We start from the raw sequence: 24214 nt of genomic DNA on the forward strand, positions 1-24214 counted from the left end.
ACCACCACTACTACTACTACTACTACTCCTAATAATAATAATAATACTTCTACTACTACTACTACTTATTCTACTACTACTACTACTACTACTACTACCACTACCACTGCTACTACTACTTCTACTAATACTACTACTACTACTATTAATACTACTACTTCTACTACTACCCACTACTACTACTACTACTACCACTACCACCACTACTACTATTACTACTACTACTACTACTACTACTACTACCACCACTACTACTACTATTAATACTACTACTACCACTACCACCACTACTACTACTACCACCACTACTACTACTACTACTACCACCACTACTACTACTACTACCACTACTAATATTACTACTACTACTACTAATAAAAATACTTCTACTACTACTACTACCATCACCACTACTACTAACACTACCACTACTTCTACTAATACTACTTCTACTACTACTACTACTACTACTACTACTATTACTACTACCACTACCCCCACTACTACTACTACTACTACTTCCACCACCACTGCTACTACTACTACTGCTGCTACTACTACTACTACTAATAATAATAATAATAATAATAATAATACTACTACTACCACTATTATTACTACTACTACTACTACTACTACTACTAATACTACTACTACTACTAATACTACTGCTACTACTACCACTACCACCACTACTACTACTATTAATACTACTACTACCACTACCACACTACTACTACTACCACCACTACAACTACTACTACTACCACTACTACTACTACTACTACTACTACTACTACTACTACTACTCCTAATAATAATAATAATACTTCTACTACTACTACTTCTTCTACTACTACTACTACTACTACTACCACTACCACTGCTACTACTACTTCTACTACTACTACTACTACTACTACTACTACTATTAATACTACTACTACTACTACTACTACCACTACCACTACCACCACTACTACCACAATTAATACTACTACTACCACTACTACCACCACTACTACTACTACTACTACTACCACTACTAATATTACTACTACTACTACTACTACCATTACCATTACTACTAACACTAACACTACTTCTACTAATACTACTTCTACTACTACTACTACTACCACTACCCCCACTACTACTACTACTACTACTACTTCCACCACCACTACTACTTCTGCTACTGCTGCTACTACTACTACTACTACTACTACTACTAATACTAATACTACTACTACTACCACTATTACTACTACTACTACTACTACTACTACTACTAATACTACTGCTACTACTACCACTACCACCACTACTTCTACTATTAATACTACTACTACCACTACCACACTACTACTACTACCACCACTACAACTACTACTACTACCACTACTACTACTACTACTACTACTACTACTACTACTACTACTACTACTCCTAATAATAATAATAATACTTCTACTACTACTACTACCACTTCCACCACTACTACTACTACTACTACTTCTACTAATACAACTACTACCATGTAACGCCCTGGCCATAGAGAGGGGTTTTTTGTTCTTTATTTTGGTTAGGCCAGGGTGTAACATTGGGTGGGCGTTCTATGTTCGTTTTCTAGGTTTTTTGTATTTCTTTGTTTTGGGCCGTGTGTGTGGCTCCCAATCAGGCACAGCTGAAGTTCGTTGTTGCTGATTGGGAGTCACACATAAGGAGCATGTTTTTCCTTTGGGTTTTGTGGGTAATTGTTTCTGTTAGTGTTTGCACCTGACAGGACTGTTTGGCTGTCAGTTTTCTCGTTTTGTTTTGTATAGTTTTCTTTCTACTATTAAATATTCAATGATGAACACTAACTCCACTGCACCTTGGTCTACTCTCTCTCACGACAGCCCTTACATACCACTACTACTACTACTACTACTACTACTACCACTACCACTACCACCTCTACTACTACTAATACTACTACTACCACTACTACTACAGCTGTGACTTATGATAATGATAATAGTAGCTAAAAGTAGTAATAATAATAACATACAATTGTGATCATTGCAACTAATTTGTTTGTCATTGTCGTTACAGTACTATTGATGGATATGTGTTTTATTGGTGCATTGATATAGAAGGAGTGAAGTGGGTGGTGGGTTGAGCAGGTTGGGAGGAAGGGGCTCTGCTTTAGGGAACAGTTTAGTCTGGCTCCTACAGTAAAGGAGACATTAGTGCAGAAGAACATGGATACAAATACGATGATTCATCAATTCATTTTGGAATTACTGTAAGACAAGGTTTTGCTTTTGAAGTAGTTTTATTCTTGAAACCAAAAACAACACTTTGCAAACTAGTTCAATTACTGATTACCAACCACACTTCACACTAAGCCTCACACCAGAGTAGCTAACTAGTGGAGCAATCTATTAGGCTAGTAGCTACTATAGTTTCCCTGTAACAGAGGCTAGTTAGTACAGATGTAGGATCTTAATTTGAGCCAGTTTGTTACAGCAGGAAAATAATCCTGCAGCAACAGGAAATATAAATTATTATGAGGATTATGATGAATGGGCATTTATGTAGGCGTTGATACATTTTTTGTCTGGGAAAATCAAGACTGACATTTCTAAGTGGAAATTACAAACTTCAGAAGCCTTTTTAAACCTTAGCTTCGCAGCTTGCTCAGACTAGCTCCAATACCGCTAGTGGTGATGCTAACGTACAGTTTCCAAATCAAATTTTATTGGTCACATACACGTGTTTAGCAGATGTTATTGTGGGTGTAGCGAAATGCTTGTGCTGGTTTCCCGTGGTTTCCCATGGTATGGCTGTGATTGCTCAGAAATGCACACTCATCTTTGAGCATAAATTAGCAATGATACAGGAAAAGTGCTTCCCATTTGTTATAACATTATTGATATGGTAGGGAATTCTTGATTGTCAGTACATTCTGCCATTTTTAAGGTAGTCTGTTTCAATTAACCAGATGTTCAAAGATGATGAAACAATAATTCAGTAGGCCATTTGCCTTATTCAGCTGGTGTCCAAATTATTCAGGAAGTCTCACATGAGTTGTAAATGAGTCCATTGGGAAGGCCCAATAGCGACAGACATAAACATAAATGTGTACATTATGCCAGCATACCTTGCTGAATCAGAGATATGGGAAGATTAATGTGATTATAATTATTTTTAGATATTTTGATGAATCATAATTGTGTGCATGAATGTCCAGTCTCTCTAGACATATGAGTGGTTTGTAGTGAAGAGAGGCTGAATCTGCTGTTTAGCCACTTGCGCCCCTAGAAGTAGCAAATAAAGTTAACTAGCTAGCTAGCTAGCGCACATGAGATTTGGTTCAGGGTTCGAAGATTACATTGAAATTAATTAAATGATTTTATTAAGACGGAACAGCAAAGACACTTGTTGTGTAAAGATTGCTAAACTGATGTGTCCAACTAATTGTTATGTTATTTTCAACTCTGCTAAGATATCAATGGTAGGGAAAATAAGATGCAGGGAATTACCATAACACCTGGATGCAGGAACCCGGCACAGATTATCATTCAGGAAAAGGAGTTGCAAAGATTGTGGTTTCAATTTGAGCCAATTCACCACCATAAGGTGTCCAGGACACCTGTGCATGAAATGATCAATGTACACGATATAAGAGAAACAGATGCATGCTGGGAATAGTATTTCTACTCGCATGGTATTGACATTATTTAATTATTGGATTGTAAGATTGTCTATTCTTAGTGAGTTTTAAGAAAAGAATAGATAGATATATTCTTAGGAAGTGGTAAGTTAACTCATATCATGCTATATCTGTTGTGTCATGAGTGTGTACATTTGCGCATATGTGTATGTCCCTGTGTGTATGTGTGGTAGATTAGGAGAGCTCAGGACAGATTAGTTATTTATAGACACCATGTCCTCTCATCATGGTTCGTGTGGTCAGGTGGAGTTGCGTGAGGAATGTGTACCTAAGGGGGTGGAGTCCCGCGTTGGGATGCATGAGATAGAAACCGATGCGTTGCCATCTTCTCCCTCCCTTCATGTGGACTAACCTACTGAACACAAACTGGTTGAATCAACATCATTCCAACAATAACAGTTGAGGTGATGATGTTGAATCAATGTGTAAAACTGATCAGATTTGCAAAAATTCATCAACGTAAAGGGATGTTGGAATGTTAGCCTTTTTTTTCAACACAACTTTTGAGCAAAATCCAAATGACATGGTAAAATGTTTTGGGGAATTCACGTAATTTGACAATTCAATCAAATCTAAATCAAAGCTAGACGTCGAAGTGACGTCTGTGCCCAGTGGGAACACGGCTCAGAGATGGTTAACTCCATACCAATAAAGATCAGAGGTCACTTATTGCAACAAACCAGACCACCACCAAGGGAAATGTAACACACACAGGAAGTAGTCATATGTAGCTGAATTCTAGAACCGATTTGTAATAATATGCATTACTATCATACACTAAACTACAGCTGTAGGATCTTAATTGGATCACCCTGTTGCATGAGAACTTTCCTGTAATGCAGGTAATGTAAAATGTCTAGTGTATTTGAGGCTTAAAACGTTTCTAATTTGCATTTAAAAATCTCAGACTTGATTTTCACTTATGAAAAATGTATACAAAAATATAAAAATATCCATTAATTATAATCCACATAATAATTCACCTTTTGCTGCAGGATTATTTTCAAATTCAAATTAAGATCCCACATCTGTATGATGCTGAACTCTCTGGAACAACTGCATGAGTGTTGCTTACATCTCAAGTCATGAACTACCACGATGATATGTTTCCTTTGGAAATCTTTTATCCCCTCATTGGACGACCCAAAGATAGATATCAGTGAGACTTCTTTTCATGATGTGTGTTCCAATCCAATATGGCTAATGTAGATAGCAAATGGAAAGAGGCCTGTAAAAGGTGATACATTGAATGTGGGTGACAGAGAAGAGCTGACCTCTGATATAATTTGGGGTGCCTTTAAGGCGTACATTAGTGGAATGATAATCTCATACTCTGCACTATTTTAGGGAAAAAAACATAAATCTTTACAAGGTAAAGAAGATAATACAATTTCAGAACTTATTAAGCACAAATACAATCTTTTACTTTTGAAGAGAGCCAAAAACTACAGGTAAAATTTAAATTAAATAAACTACTTAATGGCAAATAAATCTGGAAAACATCTCACAGCTCTCACAAAACAAATATGCTAAACCAGTTATACTTTTAAAAGATACAGATACAAAAGTGGTAATTAGAAATAAACAATGCGATTAATGACAATTTTAAAAGCTTCTATGAACATTTATATAAATCAGAATCAAACAACAATTGGACTAATCACATATCCTTATTAGACTCAACAACTCTGAAGCAATTACCAAAACACTAAAAATAATCACTAAAAACAGAGATTACCCAAGAATAAATATTAGATACTGTTAAAACATTCAATAGGAGAAAGGCACCAGGAATGGATGGCTTTCCAATGGAATTCTATTCAACATTTTGGGACAAAGTAGCCCCACTATTTACACAAATGACAACACACGTCACTCAATTCAGTACTTCCTAGTTCCATGTATCAAACAGTTATTTCAGTTATATTAAAACCAGGAAAATGTGGAGAGTCCCCTGCTGATTACAGACCCATAAATGTAATAAATTGTGACAATAAAATAGCAACAAAACTTATAAGCAATAGAATGGCAAAAGTCTTAACAGACTTGATACATGTACATCAAACAGGGCTTATTAAAAATAGACACTTACATTCATCAATAATGGCTGTTGATGCCGAAAGGCTTTCAACCATCTTGAATGGCTTTTTCTATTAAAAACTTTGGAAGCCCTCAACTTTTGAGCTGAAATAAAACATTTAATAAAACCATTGTATAAATGTCCTAAAGCATAAGTATACACAAATAATACATTATATGATTGTTTTAGAAAGGGGCACAATACAGGGATGTCCCATCTCACCCTCCTGTTAGCACTGGCAATTGAACAACTTGTAGAAAGAATTAGAGAGGACCCAAATGTAACAGGTATCAATCAGTATGGGTAAACATGAATATAAACTCAACTTATTTGTAGATTATCTACTTATATACTTGACCAATATTGAACACTCAATGCCTCCTTTGCTAAAAAATATTTTCAGAATACTCTAAAATCTCAGGATATCAAATTAAAGTGGGGAAAAAAGAAATAATAGGAAAAAGAATAGCTCACAATCTACAGCAATCATTTTAAGTGGACTACCAAAAATATAAAATATTTAGGATGCTTAACTGCTTAACTCATAAGAGTCTAAGCGGGTGGGGGGGGGGGGGGGGGGTGTTCTACTAAGCTACATTCAATTGTTTTAAGGAGGTCATACCAAGGATCATTTTGCTATTTGATTTTGAAATTTTAGACGCTTTGAAGCATAATAACAAACAATATTAGCCCATACAAACGCATTGAATAACAGATTCACTACATGGAACAACAGATAGTCTGGAGTATTTCTCTTGTCTTATCCGGTGTCCTGTGTGTATTTAAATATGCTCTCTCTAATTCTCTCTTTCTCTCTTTCTGTCTTTCTCTCGGAGGACCTGAGCCCTAGGACCATGCCTCAGGACTACCTGGTATGATGACTCCTTGCTGTCCCCAGTCCACCTGGCCGTGCTGCTGCTCCAGTTTCAACTGTTCTGCCTGCGGCTATGGAACCCTGACCTGTTCACCGGACGTGCTTGTTGCACCCTCGACAACTACTATGATTATTATTATTTGACCATGCTGGTCATTTATGAACATTTTAACATTTTAACATTTTGACCATGTTCTGTTATAATATCCACCCTGCACAGCCAGAAGAGGACTGGCCACCCCTCATAGCCTGGTTCCTCTCTAGGTTTCTTCCTAGGTTTTTGGCCTTTCTAGGGAGTTTTTCCTAGGGAGTTTTTCCTAGCCACCGTGCTTCTTTCACATGCTTTGCTTGCTGTTTGGGGTTTTAGGCTGGGTTTCTGTACAGCACTTTGAGAATATCAGCTGATGTACGAAGGGCTATATAAAAATAAATTTGATTTTGATTTGATAGTCCCAAAAAATCTTGAGGAAGTTTGTTCTAAAGTGTCTGTCCTATATCTGAGAGATATAAGAAAGATCAGGAAACATACATATTTTTTATTTTATAGGTATTTAACCCTTTATTTTTGGCACTAAACACTCTCCATATATACTTCCATTCATTTTTCAACTGGTACCGGGGGACCTTCAGACAAGTCTTGTGAGGCCTGTGGGCGTCCTAGAGCAAAATAACTGATATTTTTCCACATGTTTTTCTACATGTTGTAAAATGCATAAAAAAAATGTTTAAACTACACACAATACCTCATAATGACAAAGCAAAAACAGGTTTTTAGAAAATGTTGCAAATGTATTAAAAAGAAAAAACAGAAATACCTTATTTACGTAAGTATTTAGACCCTTTGCTATAAGACTCGAAATTGAGTTCAGGTGCATCCTGTTTCCATTGATCATCCTTGAGATGTTTCTGCAACTTGGTTGGAGTCTACCTTTGGTAAATACAATTGATTGGACATGATTTGGAAAGGCACACACCTGTCTATATAAGGTCCTACAGTTGACAGTGCATGTCAGAGCAAAAAACAAGCCATGAGGTCGAAGGAATTGTCCGTAGAGCTCAGAGACAGGATTGTGTCGAGGCACAGACCTGGGGAAGGGTACCAAAACATTTCTGCAGCATTGAAGGTTCCCAAGAACACAGTGGCCTCCATCATTCTTAAATGGAAGAAGTTTGGAACCACTAAGACTCTTCCTAGAGCTGGACTCCCAGCCAAGCTGAGCAATCGGAGGAGAAGGGCTTTGGTCAGGGAGGTGACAAAGAACCCGATGGGACAACCATCTCTGCAGCACTCCACCAATAAGGCCTTTATGTTACAGTGGCCAGACAGAAGCCATTCCTCAGTAAAAGGCACATGACAGCCCGCTTGGAGTTTGCCAAAAGGCACCTAAAGGACTCTCAGACCATGAGAATCAAGATTTTCTGGTCTGATGTAACCAAAATTCAACTCCTTGGCCAGATAGCCAAGCTTCATGTCTGTTTTTGCTTTGTCATTATGGGGTATTGTGTGTAGATTATTCAATCTATTTTAGAATAAGGATGTAATGTAACAAAATGTGGAAACCGTGAAGGGGTCTGAATACTTTTCCGAATGCACTGTACGTGTTTGTTTGTGTCTCACCTCATATTATTGTGTAGCCTAAACTGTTTGAACGCTACAGACAGAAGTTGGCAGATCAGCTGCACCAACTTTAGACGAGTCCCAAGACACTTGTGAGGGCAGTAGAGCAAAACGGAGAACACCACCACATGTTTGTGAGTCTCATCAAATAGTAATATTAGTTTTCTATGCCAAACTGTTCGGACGGTACAGACAACTTTGTGAGAAGACCGATTTTCAGGATGTCTCATGGTCTGACAAACATTGATCTAGCTCTGTCACCTTTCACCGGGGGTGAGGACATTGGCCTTAGTTAAACAAGGACAAGGATTCTATATGGAACCTTTTTCATCCTTCTCTAAGAAAGGGTTCTAAAAGGCTTCTTTGTATGGAGAAAATGTTCTACCTGGAATGAGGGTTCTTCTAAACTTCAAGGACAAGCCGAAGAACCCTTTATTGTTCTAGATCCTTTTTTCTAAAAGTGTGAGTTGAAAGAGCCCATCTTGACCGATTCATTACTACTCAAACTTCCCTCTCCTCTTTATTTACATCAGGGTTGGCTATACAACGCACATGTCTCTTCAATGCAACAGCCAAGTGTTCCTTTTCTTGAGCACTTGGCTTGCAGGCTTGCATTGATTGTTTGAGAATCTCGTGCGTCTTTATCTCGCCTCACATCCAAGGGAAAAGCATTACTGCGCATGCTTTAAGGACGGATTAGACAGGTAGAGAAGGAGAAAGAGGAGGGCACCAAGGATTTCACTCGCTGCTTACAATTAAGCTGAACGTGGAGCCCACAGTCCAGCCTGCAGGTTGGTCACTTCAGGTCTACACACATGCTTGGATGAGTCGACTTCAGTGACTGCGGATACCATTCTTAGTCTTCCATGGGCATTGCTGATTATTCATTGTATTTCGATTGGATGCTGAGAAGGTGCTGCTGGCTTTCTTCTTGAGATCTACTCCCGCATAGCCTCCAGATTTCTACGTTCCCTTATTTAAGGGGCAAGGGGGGACCTTCATACGTTTGTGGATCTTCACTGAATCTCCAAGATGGATAGACCGTGAATTTCCCTTACTTTCTTTGACTCTATCCTTGCAGCCCATGGCTGACTGAGTAGTGACTCTTTAGTACGTCACTTTCCATTCCAAATTCCAGACAACAACTACAGGTAAGCTAAATGTAAAGGTTTTAAATGAATATGAAAGGTTTGAAACATTTTCTTGAAGTGTTCCAGAATGTTTCTCTTCAAACCTTCTACATTCTACTTTTACCGTGCTGTGTTTATTTTACCGCTACTAGGCAGTTGCTGTCAAGGATTTTTGAAGGCATGATTGAAAGTTTGCATCTCACAGTATTATGCTACAGTATTGTTGAGTAGAATTTCCTCATCACAGTATTATGCTACAGTGTTGTTGTTGTCCCCTGACGCAAAAAGGGAAAATGCTCCGGCGTCTGTGACTTGTCTGATCATTCTTAATTTATTGTCATTTGACCTTTGGGAATCAGAGGTCATCCCTTTCTGGTGAGAGAGCTGAGACACTCTCCCCTTTGACCTCATCTGCACCAACCCAGCCAGGTGGCCTTGAGAACCATCCAGCTCAATGAGATGTACCCTATCTAATGAGACACATAATGACATTAGCAAATCGTATGTGCCCTGGATCCTGATTCAAGTGCTTCACAATTGCTACAATCAGGCTGCAGTTGACTGTAGCGATATATTGTTTAGGCTTTGAACATAAAAGCTTTTGGTACTGATGCACCATAGAGCAGATAGGCAGTATGGATGACTCTTGGTGAGGGGACCATTTCTTGCCAAAGAGCTGTGTGAAGAATTGTGTTTTTTAAATATGTGATTTCATTTGTATGTGTTGTGAATCTCTATTCCTGAATCTGTGAATCAAACAGTAATCCCTTGCTCAAGACTGTCTAATCGCAGCTTGGCACACCTTGACAGTTCCTGGGTCACCCCTGACAGGTTATGTAACTAAACCACTGGTGTGCTTGACAAGCTAATTTTGTCAGCCTTAACAGGCTTATGTCCGGGCACTGTGTGTCAGACAGCCTCTGATTGATTTGCCAGTCACAACCTATTAACTGCCTCACCGTCACATCTTTGGTTATGTGGATGTAAACAGTATGCAATACAAACAGTTACTCCAGTTACAAATTCACTCAATATGGTTTAAGAAACAGGGAATTTCACCAAACCTCAATTTTCCTCTCAATCCGAGAGATTTTTTGTCAGTGAGTACAGGGCTGTTCAGGGGAGCAACATTTTTAGGACAGTGTAACAGTGTAGCAGGGGGACCCAGCAGAAAGCCCCATCTCAGGAAATGGACGGTATTGACAGTGAGTGTTAGCGTAAATATGAAACAATATGGGACAGGTGACAACACACGGAGAGATGTGATTTAAATGATGCTAGGAGTAGGACGGTCGGGGACCTTTAAGTTGAAGAGCTTTTAAGCCAGACCACAACAAAGCCGGGAGACTTGTTGCTGCGTTGACGTGATGAGGCGATTAGGTAGAGAGATGGAGGGAGGAGTGTGAGGAGTGTAAGATGGGGGCATGACCTGAAAGTGAAGACTTCCATCTCAGAGGAATAAGATTACGAAGAAGCTCCATTCACTGGAAAATCACTGCATCCTCAGACTGGCCCAGATCAGAGGGCAGAGATAACAGAGGTTAAGTTTAAGTCAGTTGCTGTCGACAGACACTGGACACACACACATACTGTACTAACACACAAGTCATGGTGGGCTCCCGAGTGGCGCAACAGTCTAAGGCACTGCATCTCAGTGCAATCGGCTTCACTACAGTCCCTGGTTCAAATCCAGGCTGCATCATATCTGGCCTTGATAGGGAGTCCCATAGGGCGGTGCCCAATTGGCCGAGGTAGGCCATCATTGTAAATAAGAAATTCTTCTTAACTGACTTGCCTAGTTAAGTAAAAATGTTAAATAAATAACTGGTGTGCTTTGAAACAAAGATATCAGGTAGTAAGCCCCAAGATACACTCTTAGAAAAGAAGGTGTCACACCTTGAATTGTCCCATTAGGTGAACCCTCTAAAAATAACTCTTTGTTTCAAGTGGAACCCTTTCACTAATACGAGGGGCTACGTCAGTAGTATTCAAAGTCGGGGCAAATGGGGAATTGCAGTGGGTGTCACCCTCCCAAAATAATACAACAAATAAGAGTATAGATAATTGTTTTTGACAATATACAAATGTTTTGGAAAAATATAATTAGAATGATTTACATACATCTCCCATGTCTCTCTCTCTACCCACTCGTTCAGTCTCCTCTCCCTCATACATCTTTGTGATAGTATGAATACACTATCATTCTGTTTGCCATCAGTTCCTGAGCCATTATTACAAACGGACAAGAAGCCACATCAAACCCTTATGGTGTGCTGCATCAGTGACCTTTTCACTGGAGCAAATATGGTAATACCTGTTGACACAGCTAGGCATTATGGGTCAAGGAGGAGTAAATTAATAAACCTCCTCTCTATCTCTCTCTCTCTCGCTAGTGCCAACACAATGCAGAGGCAAGTGGAGGTCAGAATGCATGAAAGCCATTTGGAGCCCATCGTGGAGCCTCCTCAGCCTATGTGTTGGGGAATATGCAGCAAAATCATGAATAACTTGGTCCTTTTCCTCACCGTCCTTGGTAAGTTAGTCTATCGTATAGATGTGTCTGGTTGTTACTGTCTTGGTAAGTTAGCCTGTTGCATAGATGTGTCTGCTTGTTACTGTCTTGGTAAGTTAGCCTGTTGCATAGATGTGTCTGCTTGTTACTGTCTTGGTAAGTTAGCCAGTCGTTTAGAGGTGACTGGTTGTTACTGTCTTGTTAAGTTTGCTTGTTGTTTAAATGTGTCTGTGGTTGATACTGTCTTGGTAAATTAGCCCATCGTTTTCATGTGTCTGGTTGTTACAGTGTTGCTAAGTTAGTCTGTCATATAGTTGTTACTGTTTTGGTAAGTTAGCCTGTCATTTAGATGTATCTGGTTGTTACTGTCTTGGTAAGTTAGTCTGTCATTTAGATTTGTCTGGTTGTTACTGTCTTGGTAAGTTAGCCTGTCGTATAGATGTTACTGTCTTGGTAAGTTAGCCTGTCATTTAGATGTATCTGGTTGTTACTGTCTTGGTAAATTAGTCTGTCATTTAGATTTGTCTGGTTGTTACTGTCTTGGTAAGTTAGCCTGTCGTATAGATGTTACTGTCTTGGTAAGTTAGCCTGTTGTTTAGAGGTGTCTGGTTGTTACTGTCTTGGTAAATTAGTCTGTCATTTAGATTTGTCTGGTTGTTACTGTCTTGGTAAGTTAGCCTGTCGTATAGATGTTACTGTCTTGGTAAGTTAGCCTGTTGTTTAGAGGTGTCTGGTTGTTACTGTCTTGGTAAGTTAGTCTGTCATTTAGATTTGTCTGGTTGTTACTGTCTTGGTAAGTTAGCCTGTCGTATAGATGTTACTGTCTTGGTAAGTTAGCCTGTTGTTTAGAGGTGTCTGGTTGTTACTGTCTTGGTAAGTTAGTCTGTCATTTAGATTTGTCTGGTTGTTACTGTCTTGGTAAGTTAACCTGTTGTTTAGATGTGTATAATTTCAGTCAGTAGTTTTGAAACTAATGCTAATGAGCCAAAATGGGTTCCTGAAAATTGTGAGCAATTGTGTACTACGTCATCTATTTTGTATGTTAAGTTACAAATAGCAAGTTTTATATGTATTTTCGTTTTTTGCAACTCATATTTTATGTTACAAATTCAAATTCGTACAATATGTTACAAATTAGTAAGCTCTTAAGATCCCGGATTGCTTCTTTAACAATGAAAAGTGTGGGGTTTGATATCATTTAGTTTTTATATCATTTCGTTTTTTTGCACCTCCCAGCCCTCACAGTGAATAAGGTTGCCTTAAACTTGTGGGTGAAAGTGTAGCGAGAGCCGAGGTAGAGCTTGTTGTGTTCAGGGTATAAACACCAGCTGATGTGCATGAATACAAATAGCCCGGTGTGTGTAAACGGTGGTTGTAAATAATGCAACAGAAAACCAATGAGAGGTCCAGTTGATATGACTGGGGGTTCTCTCTCTGTGTTCTAGGTGTGATCACTGGCTCTGTTTCTGGAATACTACTGCGTCCCATGTCGCCGCTCCCCCCTGATGTGATCATGATCATCTCGTTCCCAGGAGACATCCTGATGAGGATGCTGAAGATGCTTATCCTGCCCCTGATCATCTCCAGTCTCATCACAGGTGGGAGACCAGAACCCTGCAATTATATGTATTTATTACGGATCTCCATTAGTTCCTGCCAAGGCAGCAGCTACTCTTCCTGGGGTTTATTATGGATCCCCATTAGTTCCTGCCAAGGCAGCAGCTACTCTTCCTGGGGTTTATTTATGGCTCCCCATTAGTTCCTGCCAAGGCAGCAGGTACTCTTTCTGGGGTTTATTATGGCTCCCCATTAGTTCCTGCCAAGGCAGCAGGTACTCTTCCTGGGGTTTATTATGGCTCCCCATTAGTTCCTGCCAAGGCAGCAGGTACTCTTTCTGGGGTTTATTATGGATCCCCATTAGTTCCTGCCAAGGCAGCAGGTACTCTTCCTGGGGTTTATTATTGATCCCCATTAGTTCCTGCCAAGGCAACAGGTACTCTTCCTGGGGTCCAAACACATTTAGGCACTTACATCACACATAAAACTAAAGATAAAACGCTACATCATGTAACATTAGTACACCACTACATATCTACAATACAAAATGTATAATATCACCATACAACAATATGACAATGTACTACAGTATACGTGTGTGTAGAGTGCGTTTGCTAACGTGTGTCTGTACTAGCACTAGAGGCATTGTACGTTAGAGTGTTATTATAGCATTTATCCACAGGAGGTTGGTGGCACCTTAATTGGGGAGGACGGGCTCGTGGTAATGACTGGAGCGGAATCAGTGGAATGATATCAAATACATCAAACACCTGTTTGATGCCATTCCATTTCCTCTGTTCCATGACATTATTATGAGCTGTCCTCCCCTCAGCAGCCTCCACTGCATTTATCACTAGACTATCTGGAATTCATAACTTCTGTAGTTTACGTAACCGGTTGTTGAACTGCGGGCCTCTCTCACCTCTCTCCCACTCCAGGACTGGCAGGGTTGGATGCCAAGTCCAGTGGCCGCCTGGGCACCCGAGCCATGGTGTACTACATGTCCACCACAGTCATCGCTGCCGCTCTGGGTGTCATTCTGGTGCTGCTCATCCACCCAGGTAACCCCAAACTGAAGTCCAACCTCGGGCCTGGCAAGAAGAACGACGACGTCTCCAGTCTGGATGCCTTCTTCGATCTAATTCGAAACCTTTTCCCAGAAAACCTGGTTCAGGCCTGCTTCCAGCAGATCCAGACAGTCACCACAAAAGTCCCCGTACCTACCAACAGGACCAGGGGTCCACCACAGTTTACCATCAAAAGGGGTCTTCAATACAAGAGTGGGATGAATGTGCTAGGTTGGTACACTTACTAGAAAACATGCTCAACTCTTAACTGGAATGAATGATTGTCTTAGCAGTCCAAATAACTGATTTGACACTGTTTGCCTCCTTTTGAAACTGTAGGTTTGATCGGTTTCTTTGTGGCTTTCGGGATAATCATGGGGAAGATGGGAGACAAGGCCAAGCTCATGCTGGAGTTTTTTAACGTTCTCAACGAGATCGTCATGCGGATTGTTGGCATGATTATGTGGTAAGTCTCATCCTCTCTAGAGTTATATTCTATATTCCTCCCTAAAATAACAGGCATTCTAGGAAGTCCACTCTAGTCACTGTGGCCAAAGGAGAAAAGTGTTATTTATTACAGGAAATTAGCCCCCAATGTACATGTTTGCCCCAATATTCCCAATTAGATACTACTATTTACCTTTCATTAGTGTTACCAAACTGCAAAACTAATCTCACCAAGGTCTCTCTCAGGTATTCCCCTTTCGGTATCGCCTGTCTCATCTGTGGGAAGATCATCTCAATCGATGATCTGGAAATGGTTGCCAGGCAACTGGGAATGTACATGGTGACCGTGATCGTGGGCCTTGTCATCCACGGTGCCATATTTCTACCGCTAATATACTTAGTCATCGTGAAGAAAAACCCCTATGTCTTCTTCATGGGAATCTTCCAGGCCTGGGTCACCGCTATTGGGACAGCATCTAGGTACAAGACCCAAACCTATTCTCTAACCTATTCGCGTCTTCTCTGTCACACTCCCTTTTCCCTCTGTCATACTTATTATAGCCTTTCCCAGAACCCATTCTAGAACCCATTCTAGAACCCATTCTAGAACCCATTCTGCTTGTTTACGATAAGACAGACAAAACAAGATGCCGTTACCTTACTTACAAAACAAGATGCCGTGACCTTACAAACAGCGCAAAGTTGCTTTCAAAGATTAAAAACCTTAGCTTAGTTTAGGATAAAATGTTAAGTTATATTAAGGACTCTGCTTTACCCAACCTATTTGATAGATTGTATGACAGAGTAGGTTTTGAGCCACAGCCGAAGCTCACACTGAGATGATAACAGCAACAGAGATGTGGTTCATGCCCTAGAGGGGTGTCCACATTTCACGGATCGTCTGATACCTTCATGCATGACACCAGCTTTGTAGAGCTTAGCTACCACAATGTAGTTAGACTCTTGTCGACTAATCTTCCTGCTTAAAGTAAGACCCTTTAAAAGTCACCCTTTGAGAGAACATAATGCTCAATGCATAATATACATATTATGTAAATTCAGTGTTTAATACAATTCCAAGTCTTGTGATATAAACTAAGTACACGTTTTGTACCCGTCTCTCAGCGCTGGTACCCTGCCAGTCACATTCCGCTGTCTGGAGGAGAACTTGGGCATCGATAAGCGAGTGACGCGATTCGTGCTCCCCGTGGGCGCCACTATCAACATGGACGGCACTGCGCTTTACGAGGCTGTGGCAGCCATCTTCATCGCCCAGATGAACAACATCGACCTCGACTACGGCCAGATCGTCACTGTCAGGTAGGACACTTCTAATCCTACATAACCAGGGCCCTGTGTTTTGGACTATCATGTCACATGACCTAGGATTTCATCTTTATTTTAAGCCTTTTCCAGACATTAGATTTACACCAAAAATAAAAGCAATTATCTGAGCATAGTGCTGGAACATGGTGCTGGAGGACGGTACTGGAGAATGGTGCTGGAGGATTATGCTGGAGCATGGTGCTGGAGGATGGTGCTGGCCCATCTGACATAATAAGAAAAGGGACCGTTTGTTGAAAACCCTTTAAATAAAGGTTCAAATTCAGGTCATGTGACATGATTGTTCAAAACAAGGTGCCCTATACATGACGTATTGACCTTGACAAAAACATTAATTCATGTACCTACAATATAAGGTTGAAATGAATGTATGTGTAATTGACTGAAATCTCTCATCCTGACTGTAGCCTGACAGCTACCTTGGCCAGTGTGTAATTGACTGAGATCTCTCATCCTGACTGTAGCCTGACAGCTACCTTGGCCAGTGTGTAATTGACTGAGATCTCTCATCCTGACTGTAGCCTGACAGCTACCTTGGCCAGTGTGTAATTGACTGAGATCTCTCATCCTAACTGTAGCCTAACAGCTACCTTGGCCAGTGTGGGAGCGGCCAGTATCCCCAGTGCTGGATTGGTGACCATGCTACTGATCCTAACAGCCGTTGGGTTACCCACCCAAGACATCAGTCTGTTGGTGGCTGTTGACTGGCTGCTGTGAGTACTCAATCTTGTGCTTGTACCTGCATTCACACGTACAGAGAATGTTTCCACACACACACAATATCTTCTTGTTACCTTAGGATAAAACTCTGGTCTCCCTCAAAATATTGTCCTCAGCTTTGTTCCCCCGAGAGATTACCTTCTGCACTTGTCTGTCTCTGTGTCTGCCTCCCCACCCTAAAAAATCCAGGGATCGGTTCCGAACCTCCGTCAACGTGGTTGGGGACTCCTACGGGGCGGGGATCGTTTACCACCTATCCAAAGATGAGCTCGACGCGTTTGACGCCGCACAAAAAGTTGATGAATTTGAGTTGACAAAGTCCCAATCCTTCTTCGAGAACAACACCAACCAGTGTGTTTACGCTGCAGCCCACAGCACAGTCATGATAGATGATTGCAAGGTACATTTCATCTTTAAGGATATAGAGACGTGCATGTAGACTTCCCCCGTAATTGCTGCTTTTTCTTCTCTTGTCATTTGGTATGTCGACATGATGTCACCTTATACAGTTATTTTGGAGAAAACAATATTACAAGGTGGAGAAACTAAATAAATATGATATATTTATTTACTAACTCACTAATTATATGGAAAAGCAGTTTTTGTGATACCTGTGTACTTTTGATCGACAGTTTACTATCATTCTGATGTTAAGTTTTTGACACAATTTTTCTTTTGAAAACATTTTTCCGCACTTTACTTTTCTTCCTATGTCTTGTATTAATTTGTGACATGAGTGGGATTATTTTTCTTAATTGGACATGTATTTGTGGCAGCCCTGCTTACATGATTCGATTCAGTTTTAGGGCACATTTTTAAATCAACATTGTATGGCTAGTGGTACACATGAAGACTGCTATTTCATCATGTTTATCCAGACAGTGGCAGACATATTATGGACCTGTCAAAAATCCTTCTTTCTACTGTAGCTAGCTATTTTTTAGACCAAAAACTCAATGAAAAGTCCATGCTCTTATTTTCAGAGCATTTTACTGATCCATTTTTCATGGATCATTGTTCTATTGCTTTGCTTGCATGGGACAATTACTAATCCCTGTTTTATACTGTTATTTAGTTGTTTTCTTACAATCGATTTATTCAACATTATTGTACTGGTAATTCTGTTGGGCAGAGAATCCATAAAATACATGGCCAAGATAGAAAACAAAACTGACTCATCAATGTTTTACATTCTCCTGTCAGTGAGAAAACACATTTCAATCCATCTTCTGTATCTACTGTCGCTTCAGTATTCAGAGAGGATTCAATCTATCTTCTGTACCTGTTGTCGCTTCAGTATTCAGAGAGGATTCAATCTATCTTCTGTATCTGCTGTCGCTTCAGTATTCAGAGAGGATTCAATCTATCTTCTGTACCTGCTGTCGCTTCAGAATTCAGAGAGGATTCAATCTATCTTCTGTACCTGCTGTCGCTTCAGTATTCAGAGAGGATTCAATCTATCTTCTGTACCTGCTGTCGCTTCAGTATTCAGAGAGGATTCAATCTATCTTCTGTACCTGCTGTCGCTTCAGTATTCAGAGAGGATTCAATCTATCTTCTGTACCTGCTGTCGCTTCAGTATTCAGAGAGGATTCAATCTATCTTCTGTACCTGCTGTCGCTTCAGTATTCAGAGAGGATTCAATCTATCTTCTGTACCTGCTGTCGCTTCAGTATTCAGAGAGGATTCAATCTATCTTCTGTACCTGCTGTTGCTTCAGTATTCAGAGAGGATTCAATCTATCTTCTGTACCTGCTGTCACTTCAGTATTCAGAGAGGATTCAATCTATTTTCTGTACCTGCTATCGCTTCAGTATTCAGAGAATATTCTTTCTTTTCTTTTCTTTCTATTGGGACCAAATTTGCGGGAATCCCAGTAAATTCAACCATTTCAACCAAAATTCAACCGACCAACCAACCAAATTCAACCAAAAGGATGGCCTGCAAGTATTACCCCCTTGGTTTCTCTGCTCAAACCCTTTGACAGCTTCAATATGACTGTGCCTTGGTCTTACAGTTAGATGTCCCTGGTAATTGCTTGCAGGTATCCATGGGCAATGGAAACGGCCACCCCAACGGCCACCCCAACACTGCAGATTTCTCTCTTGTTGAGGAGGAACCATGGAAACGAGAGTAAAGCAGCACCCTGCTCCGACCTCATCCTGACTTCCACAAGCTTCCCTTCCTGACCAAAATAAAGAACGTAACCACACTTAGCCCTGTAATCACAAGCTTTGGTACATCAGTCTTACTTCCTGTGGTCTGACTATGGTCAGTTCATTGACTATGGGATGAAGCTCCCCTCCCACAAAACAACGTAGGTACCAATCCACTTGTACCTATCTTAAACAATTAGATTAGGACTTCCAAATGACATTGCTTTTAAGCTGTGCTGGTGCTTTTTAAGGCATTGTTTAGTATAATGGATCCATTCTGGTGGCTGTATTCTGAACCTGTTTAGTATAATGTATCCATTCTGGTGGCTGTATTCTGAACCTGTTTAGTATAATGGATCCATTCTGGTGGCTGTATTCTGAACCTGTTTAGTATAATGGATCCATTCTGGTGGCTGTATTCTGAACCTGTTTAGTATAATGGATCCATTCTGGTGGCTGTATTCTGAACCTTACTCGACACTGCATGTTCTCTGATATACGCAATGCAGCACTTTTGTTGCTACACATCCTTTTTGGGAAAAAGCAATCCTTCTGTCTGTTTTATGTATAAAAAATGTAGGGGTTTTGTTAGCGCCAGAGGCAGTTCAGAGAATGTGTGCTTATGGGATGTGGCCTTGCCAGTTGTATACAAGGACCAGTTGAGGAGTGTTATGATGAGAAGCCCCTCCTTGGAGAAGCCTTCTGTCAGTCAATACTATTCCTATTCCTGACCCTGCACAACCTTATAACAATGTTCCAGAAATGCTTGATGTTCCAGGGATTGCTAGATATTCAGTGGTGGTCGATTCACTTTTCTTTGGTTTCCAGAGTGGCTTTGACGCTTTCTAAAACCTGCTGCCTTCTAATAGCACTAAGAAGAAAATAACTTAAAGAGCCTTGGTAATGCACATTTTCTTAAAAATTAAAAAAATTGCAAAAACGCCAAGGCAAACACTGAACTATCTCAAAAAGCCCTTGACTTTACTACTGCCTCTTGTTGCAGTCAACCAATAGCAGCAAACAGGTTCTGAAATCGTTAACGTAACAACATCCTGCAGCAAAGGGAAGCAGAATGTTGACCATGTGGCTCCCCCTTGTGACAGAATAAAAACAAGTGTTGGGTGTGTTGAAGGAGCTCCAATACCTTTGACTTAGAGGATTAAACTCTGGCATCGGCACACATGATCAGCCTCTAAGCACTGGAGCTTACCTCTGGACTTAACAGCACTAAATGCCTCCAAATGCGGCTGCTACGTATTTATAGACAGCCAACGACGCAAGGTGCATATGGACAGCATTAACAAGACATGTGCAGAGGCAGGCAGAGGATTTTATGTGTTCCCTCCCCTGGCTGTGAGAGGACAAACACACCAACAATCAATATATTCTAGGGGGTGTGTGTGTGTGTGTGTGTGTGTGTGTGTGTGTGTGTGTGTGTGTGTGTGTGTGTGTGTGTGTGTGTGTGTGTGTGTGTGTGTGTGTGTGTGTGTGTGTGTGTGTGTGTGTGTGTGTGTGTGTCTCTGTATATAACGTATACGTGCATTCGAGTGTGTGTGAATGTGTGTGTCAAAGAAAGAGTGAGAAAGAGAAAGAGAGAACAAAAGACAGAGTAAGAGATGGTAGAGAGAGAGTTGGTAGAGAGAGAGTAAGAGATGGTAGAGAGAGAGTAAGAGATGGTAGAGAGAGAGTAAGAGATGGTAGAGAGAGAGTGAGAGATGGTAGAGAGAGAGTAAGAGAGTCGGTGGGGAGAGAGGGGAGGGTAAGAGATGGTGAGAGAGAGAGAGTGGTGGGGTGGAGGAGAGAGAGGGTAAGAGTGGTGGGGGGGGTGGGAGAGAGAGGGTGGGGGTAAGAGTTGGTAGAGAGAGAGTAAGAGATGGTAGAGAGAGAGTAAGAGATGGTAGAGAGAGAGTGAGAGATGGTAGAGAGAGAGTAAGAGATGTCAGGTAGAGAGAGAGTAAGAGTTGGGAGAGAGTAAGAGATGGTAGAGAGAGAGTAAGAGATGGTAGAGAGAGTAAGAGATGGTAGAGAGAGGGTAAGAGATGGTAGAGAGAGAGAGTTGGTAGAGAGAGAGTAAGAGTTGGTAGAGAGAGAGTAAGAGTTGGTAGAGAGAGAGTAAGAGATGGTAGAGAGAGAGAGTTGGTAGAGAGAGAGTAAGAGATGTCAGGTAGAGAGAGAGTAAGAGTTGGTAGAGAGAGTAAGAGATGGTAGAGAGAGAGAGAGTTGGTAGAGAGAGAGTAAGAGATGTCAGGTAGAGAGAGAGTAAGAGTTGGTAGAGAGAGAGTAAGAGATGGTAGAGAGAGAATAAGAGATGGTAGAGAGAGAGATGGTAGAGAGAGAGTAAGAGATGTCAGGTAGAGAGAGAGTAAGAGATGGTAGAGAGAGAGTAAGAGATGGTAGAGAGAGAGATGGTAGAGAGAGAGTAAGAGATGTCAGGTAGAGAGAGAGTAAGAGATGAGAGAGAGTTGGTAGAGAGAGTAAGAGATGGTAGAGAGAGAGTAAGAGATGGTAGAGAGAGAGAGTAAGAGATGGTAGAGAGAGTAAGATATGGTAGAGAGAGGGTACGAGATGGTAGAGAGAGAGATGGTAGAGAGAGTAAGAGATGGTAGAGAGAGAGAAATATGGTAGAGAGAGAGAAAGAGATGGTAGAGAGAGAGAGATGGTAGAGAGAGTAAGAGATGGTAGAGAGAGAGAAATATGGTAGAGAGAGAGAAATATGGTAGAGAGAGAGAAAGAGATGGTAGAGAGAGTAAGATATGGTAGAGAGAGAGTAAGAGATGGTAGAGAGAGAGTAAGAGATGGCAGAGAGAGAGTAAGAGATGGTAGAGAGAGAGAGTAAGAGATGTAGAGAGAGTAAGAGATGGTAGAGAGAGAATAAGAGATGGTAGAGAGAGAGAGTAAGAGATGTAGAGAGAGTAAGAGATGGTAGAGAGAGAGAAATGTGGTAGAGAGAGAGAAAGAGATGGTAGAGAGAGAGGGATGGTGGAGAGAGGAGGTAGAGGAGGATGGTAGAGAGAGAGAAATATGGTAGAGAGAGAGAAAGAGATGGTAGAGAGAGTAAGATATGGTAGAGAGAGAGAGTAAGAGATGGTAGAGAGAGAGTAAGAGATGGCAGAGAGAGAGTAAGAGATGGTAGAGAGAGAGAGTAAGAGATGTAGAGAGAGTAAGAGATGGTAGAGAGAGAATAAGAGATGGTAGAGAGAGAGAGAGTAAGAGATGAGAGAGAGAGTAAGAGATGATAGAGAGATGGTAGAGGGAATATAGTCTTGTAAGCCGGGCGGCTCTGAAAGTCAGTGCATTGTGTTTGTATTTCTATGCTAAACGACAACCTTGCCTTGTCAACCGCAATCTGTTCAGTCAGTCAGCGTGATGATTACGACAATGTTAATTACACTCAAATAATCCATATCAACAGAAGATTTGCCCTTCGATTTGGATTTGAAAAGTCCAGCTCCATCTCCAGCATGCTACTTTGTGACACTGGAAAAAGGAAGGCCGGTCCTACCTACATAAAGTTCTGTTTCAGACACTTCCTATAATGTATGCCGTATCAACATGCTAAATATAAAGACAGCAAAAGTAGCTTGCAATTACAGATAGGACTATTTGGAACTAGACGTGTGTGCACAGCACTGCACTGTACAAACCTCTGTACCTGGGCCGTAAGGTTATATAACAACAAGACCATAACCTTGCAGTGGATGCTGGGTAGTATCGCAATAGGGAACTGATCTTTACAGCAGTACTGGGTCTCAGAAACACTCTAGATGGAGCCTGTTGAAGAGCAGCGTTATCTTACATCTCCATGTTCAAAGTGCCTCCTTGCACTTTGTGGATATAACATATACTAGATCCAGGTAGATATTTAGGTGAAACGTTTTGTAGTGAATCCTAAACAAATATGATCTCCCCGAGTGTTCTGCTCAGGGTTTCTATAACGATAGGAAAACCATATGCAAATGTAGAACTACGTTGTTTGTCCTTTTACTTTGGGTAGTAGTCTACTAGTCTCACAGAGATATCACCTTTCCAATATACGTATGGAATTGTTTGGTCTTTTTCAGGGAGGCAGAGATGTTAATACTCTTAATGCATACACAGAAGGATCCAGAAAATGGGACTGGAAAGAGAGGAAAAATAAGAGAAAAGAATGCTGTATTTTTCACCAATATGGACTGGCTGGTGTTATTTTATTGTTTGTTTTACGGTATCATTGTTACTTTTGTTATTAGGTTGACAAGAGGGAAAAGTCCAATTAAAGGTGTAGCTTTCTCAGAGTGGAATCAAGACAACAGGGGCAGGCATCAAAAGAGCTTTGGTGCTGGCAGCTACTGTATGTATGTACGTTAGCTGAATATCAGGTTATCAGGCAACGGTTTTCACAGCAGCTAAGTCCACTCCACCTATGCAAAATGCTCTTGAGTCTTGTCCAGACATAGCTTAACACTGTTAAACATCAGTGCTTCATAAATTCACTTTAAATGTTTCCTTTCTCAGTTTGGCTTTTTCCTCTTTTTATTTTTCTATGAATACCTGTTGAAATGTACATTTAGACCATTCTACTTCTGTCTATTTTCTATCCTTGATTTTGATTCAATGCACATATGGGTCCAAGAACGTGTTGGAACATTTTTCCTCATTGTTGTGTAATCTGTCTGATGTTGACTGTGTGAATGTGTGGTTCTAGAATCTGTGTGATGTTGACTGTGTGAATGTGTGGTTCTAGAATCTGTGTGATGTTGACTGTGTGATTGTGTGGTTCTAGAATCTGTGTGATGTTGACTGTGTGAATGTGTGGTTCTAGAATCTGTCTGATGTTGACTGTGTGAATGTGTGGTTCTAGAATCTGGGTGATGTTGACTGTGTGATTGTGTGGTTCTAGAATCTGTGTGATGTTGACTGTGTGAATGTGTGGTTGTAGAATCTGTCTGATGTTGACTGTGTGAATGTGTGGTTCTAGAATCTGTGTGATGTTGACTGTGTGAATGTGT

General features: G+C 40.7%; 1 protein-coding gene across 2 annotated transcripts; it reads left to right on the forward strand.

The window, feature by feature from the left end:
• The first annotated feature begins 9052 nt into the window (after positions 1–9052).
• LOC106562564 (excitatory amino acid transporter 2) lies at positions 9053–20610 on the forward strand. 2 transcript variants are annotated; one of them, XM_082957970.1, is made up of 10 exons: positions 9053–9444; positions 11817–11956; positions 13381–13533; positions 14431–14790; positions 14899–15025; positions 15253–15486; positions 16132–16326; positions 16929–17063; positions 17260–17470; positions 19115–20610. In XM_082957970.1, exons 2-10 carry the CDS (start codon positions 11827–11829, stop codon positions 19205–19207), a joined length of 1638 nt encoding a protein of 545 aa, XP_082814096.1. In that variant the 5' UTR covers positions 9053–9444; positions 11817–11826; the 3' UTR covers positions 19208–20610. The 2 variants fall into 2 exon arrangements, with proteins under 2 accessions (XP_082814096.1, XP_082814097.1); XM_082957971.1 differs by lacking the exon at positions 19115–20610 and adding an exon at positions 18948–19108.
• The last annotated feature ends 3604 nt before the right edge of the window (positions 20611–24214 follow it).

Source organism: Salmo salar, chromosome 11, assembly GCF_965601325.2.
Source record: "Salmo salar chromosome 11, fSalSal1, whole genome shotgun sequence".
Taxonomy (NCBI): Eukaryota; Metazoa; Chordata; class Actinopteri; order Salmoniformes; family Salmonidae; genus Salmo; species Salmo salar.

What these genes read in the sequence shown, in the direction of transcription:
- LOC106562564 (XM_082957970.1), top strand. Translation starts at nt 11,827, where the DNA reads ATGCAGAGGCAAGTGGAGGTCAGAATGCATGAAAGCCATTTGGAGCCC. An exon ending in GTGGCTGTTGACTGGCTGCT is followed by an intron (nt 17,064 to 17,259) that starts GTGAGTACTCAA and finishes TAAAAAATCCAG; the next exon opens with GGATCGGTTCCGAACCTCCG. An exon ending in TCATGATAGATGATTGCAAG is followed by an intron (nt 17,471 to 19,114) that starts GTACATTTCATC and finishes AATTGCTTGCAG; the next exon opens with GTATCCATGGGCAATGGAAA.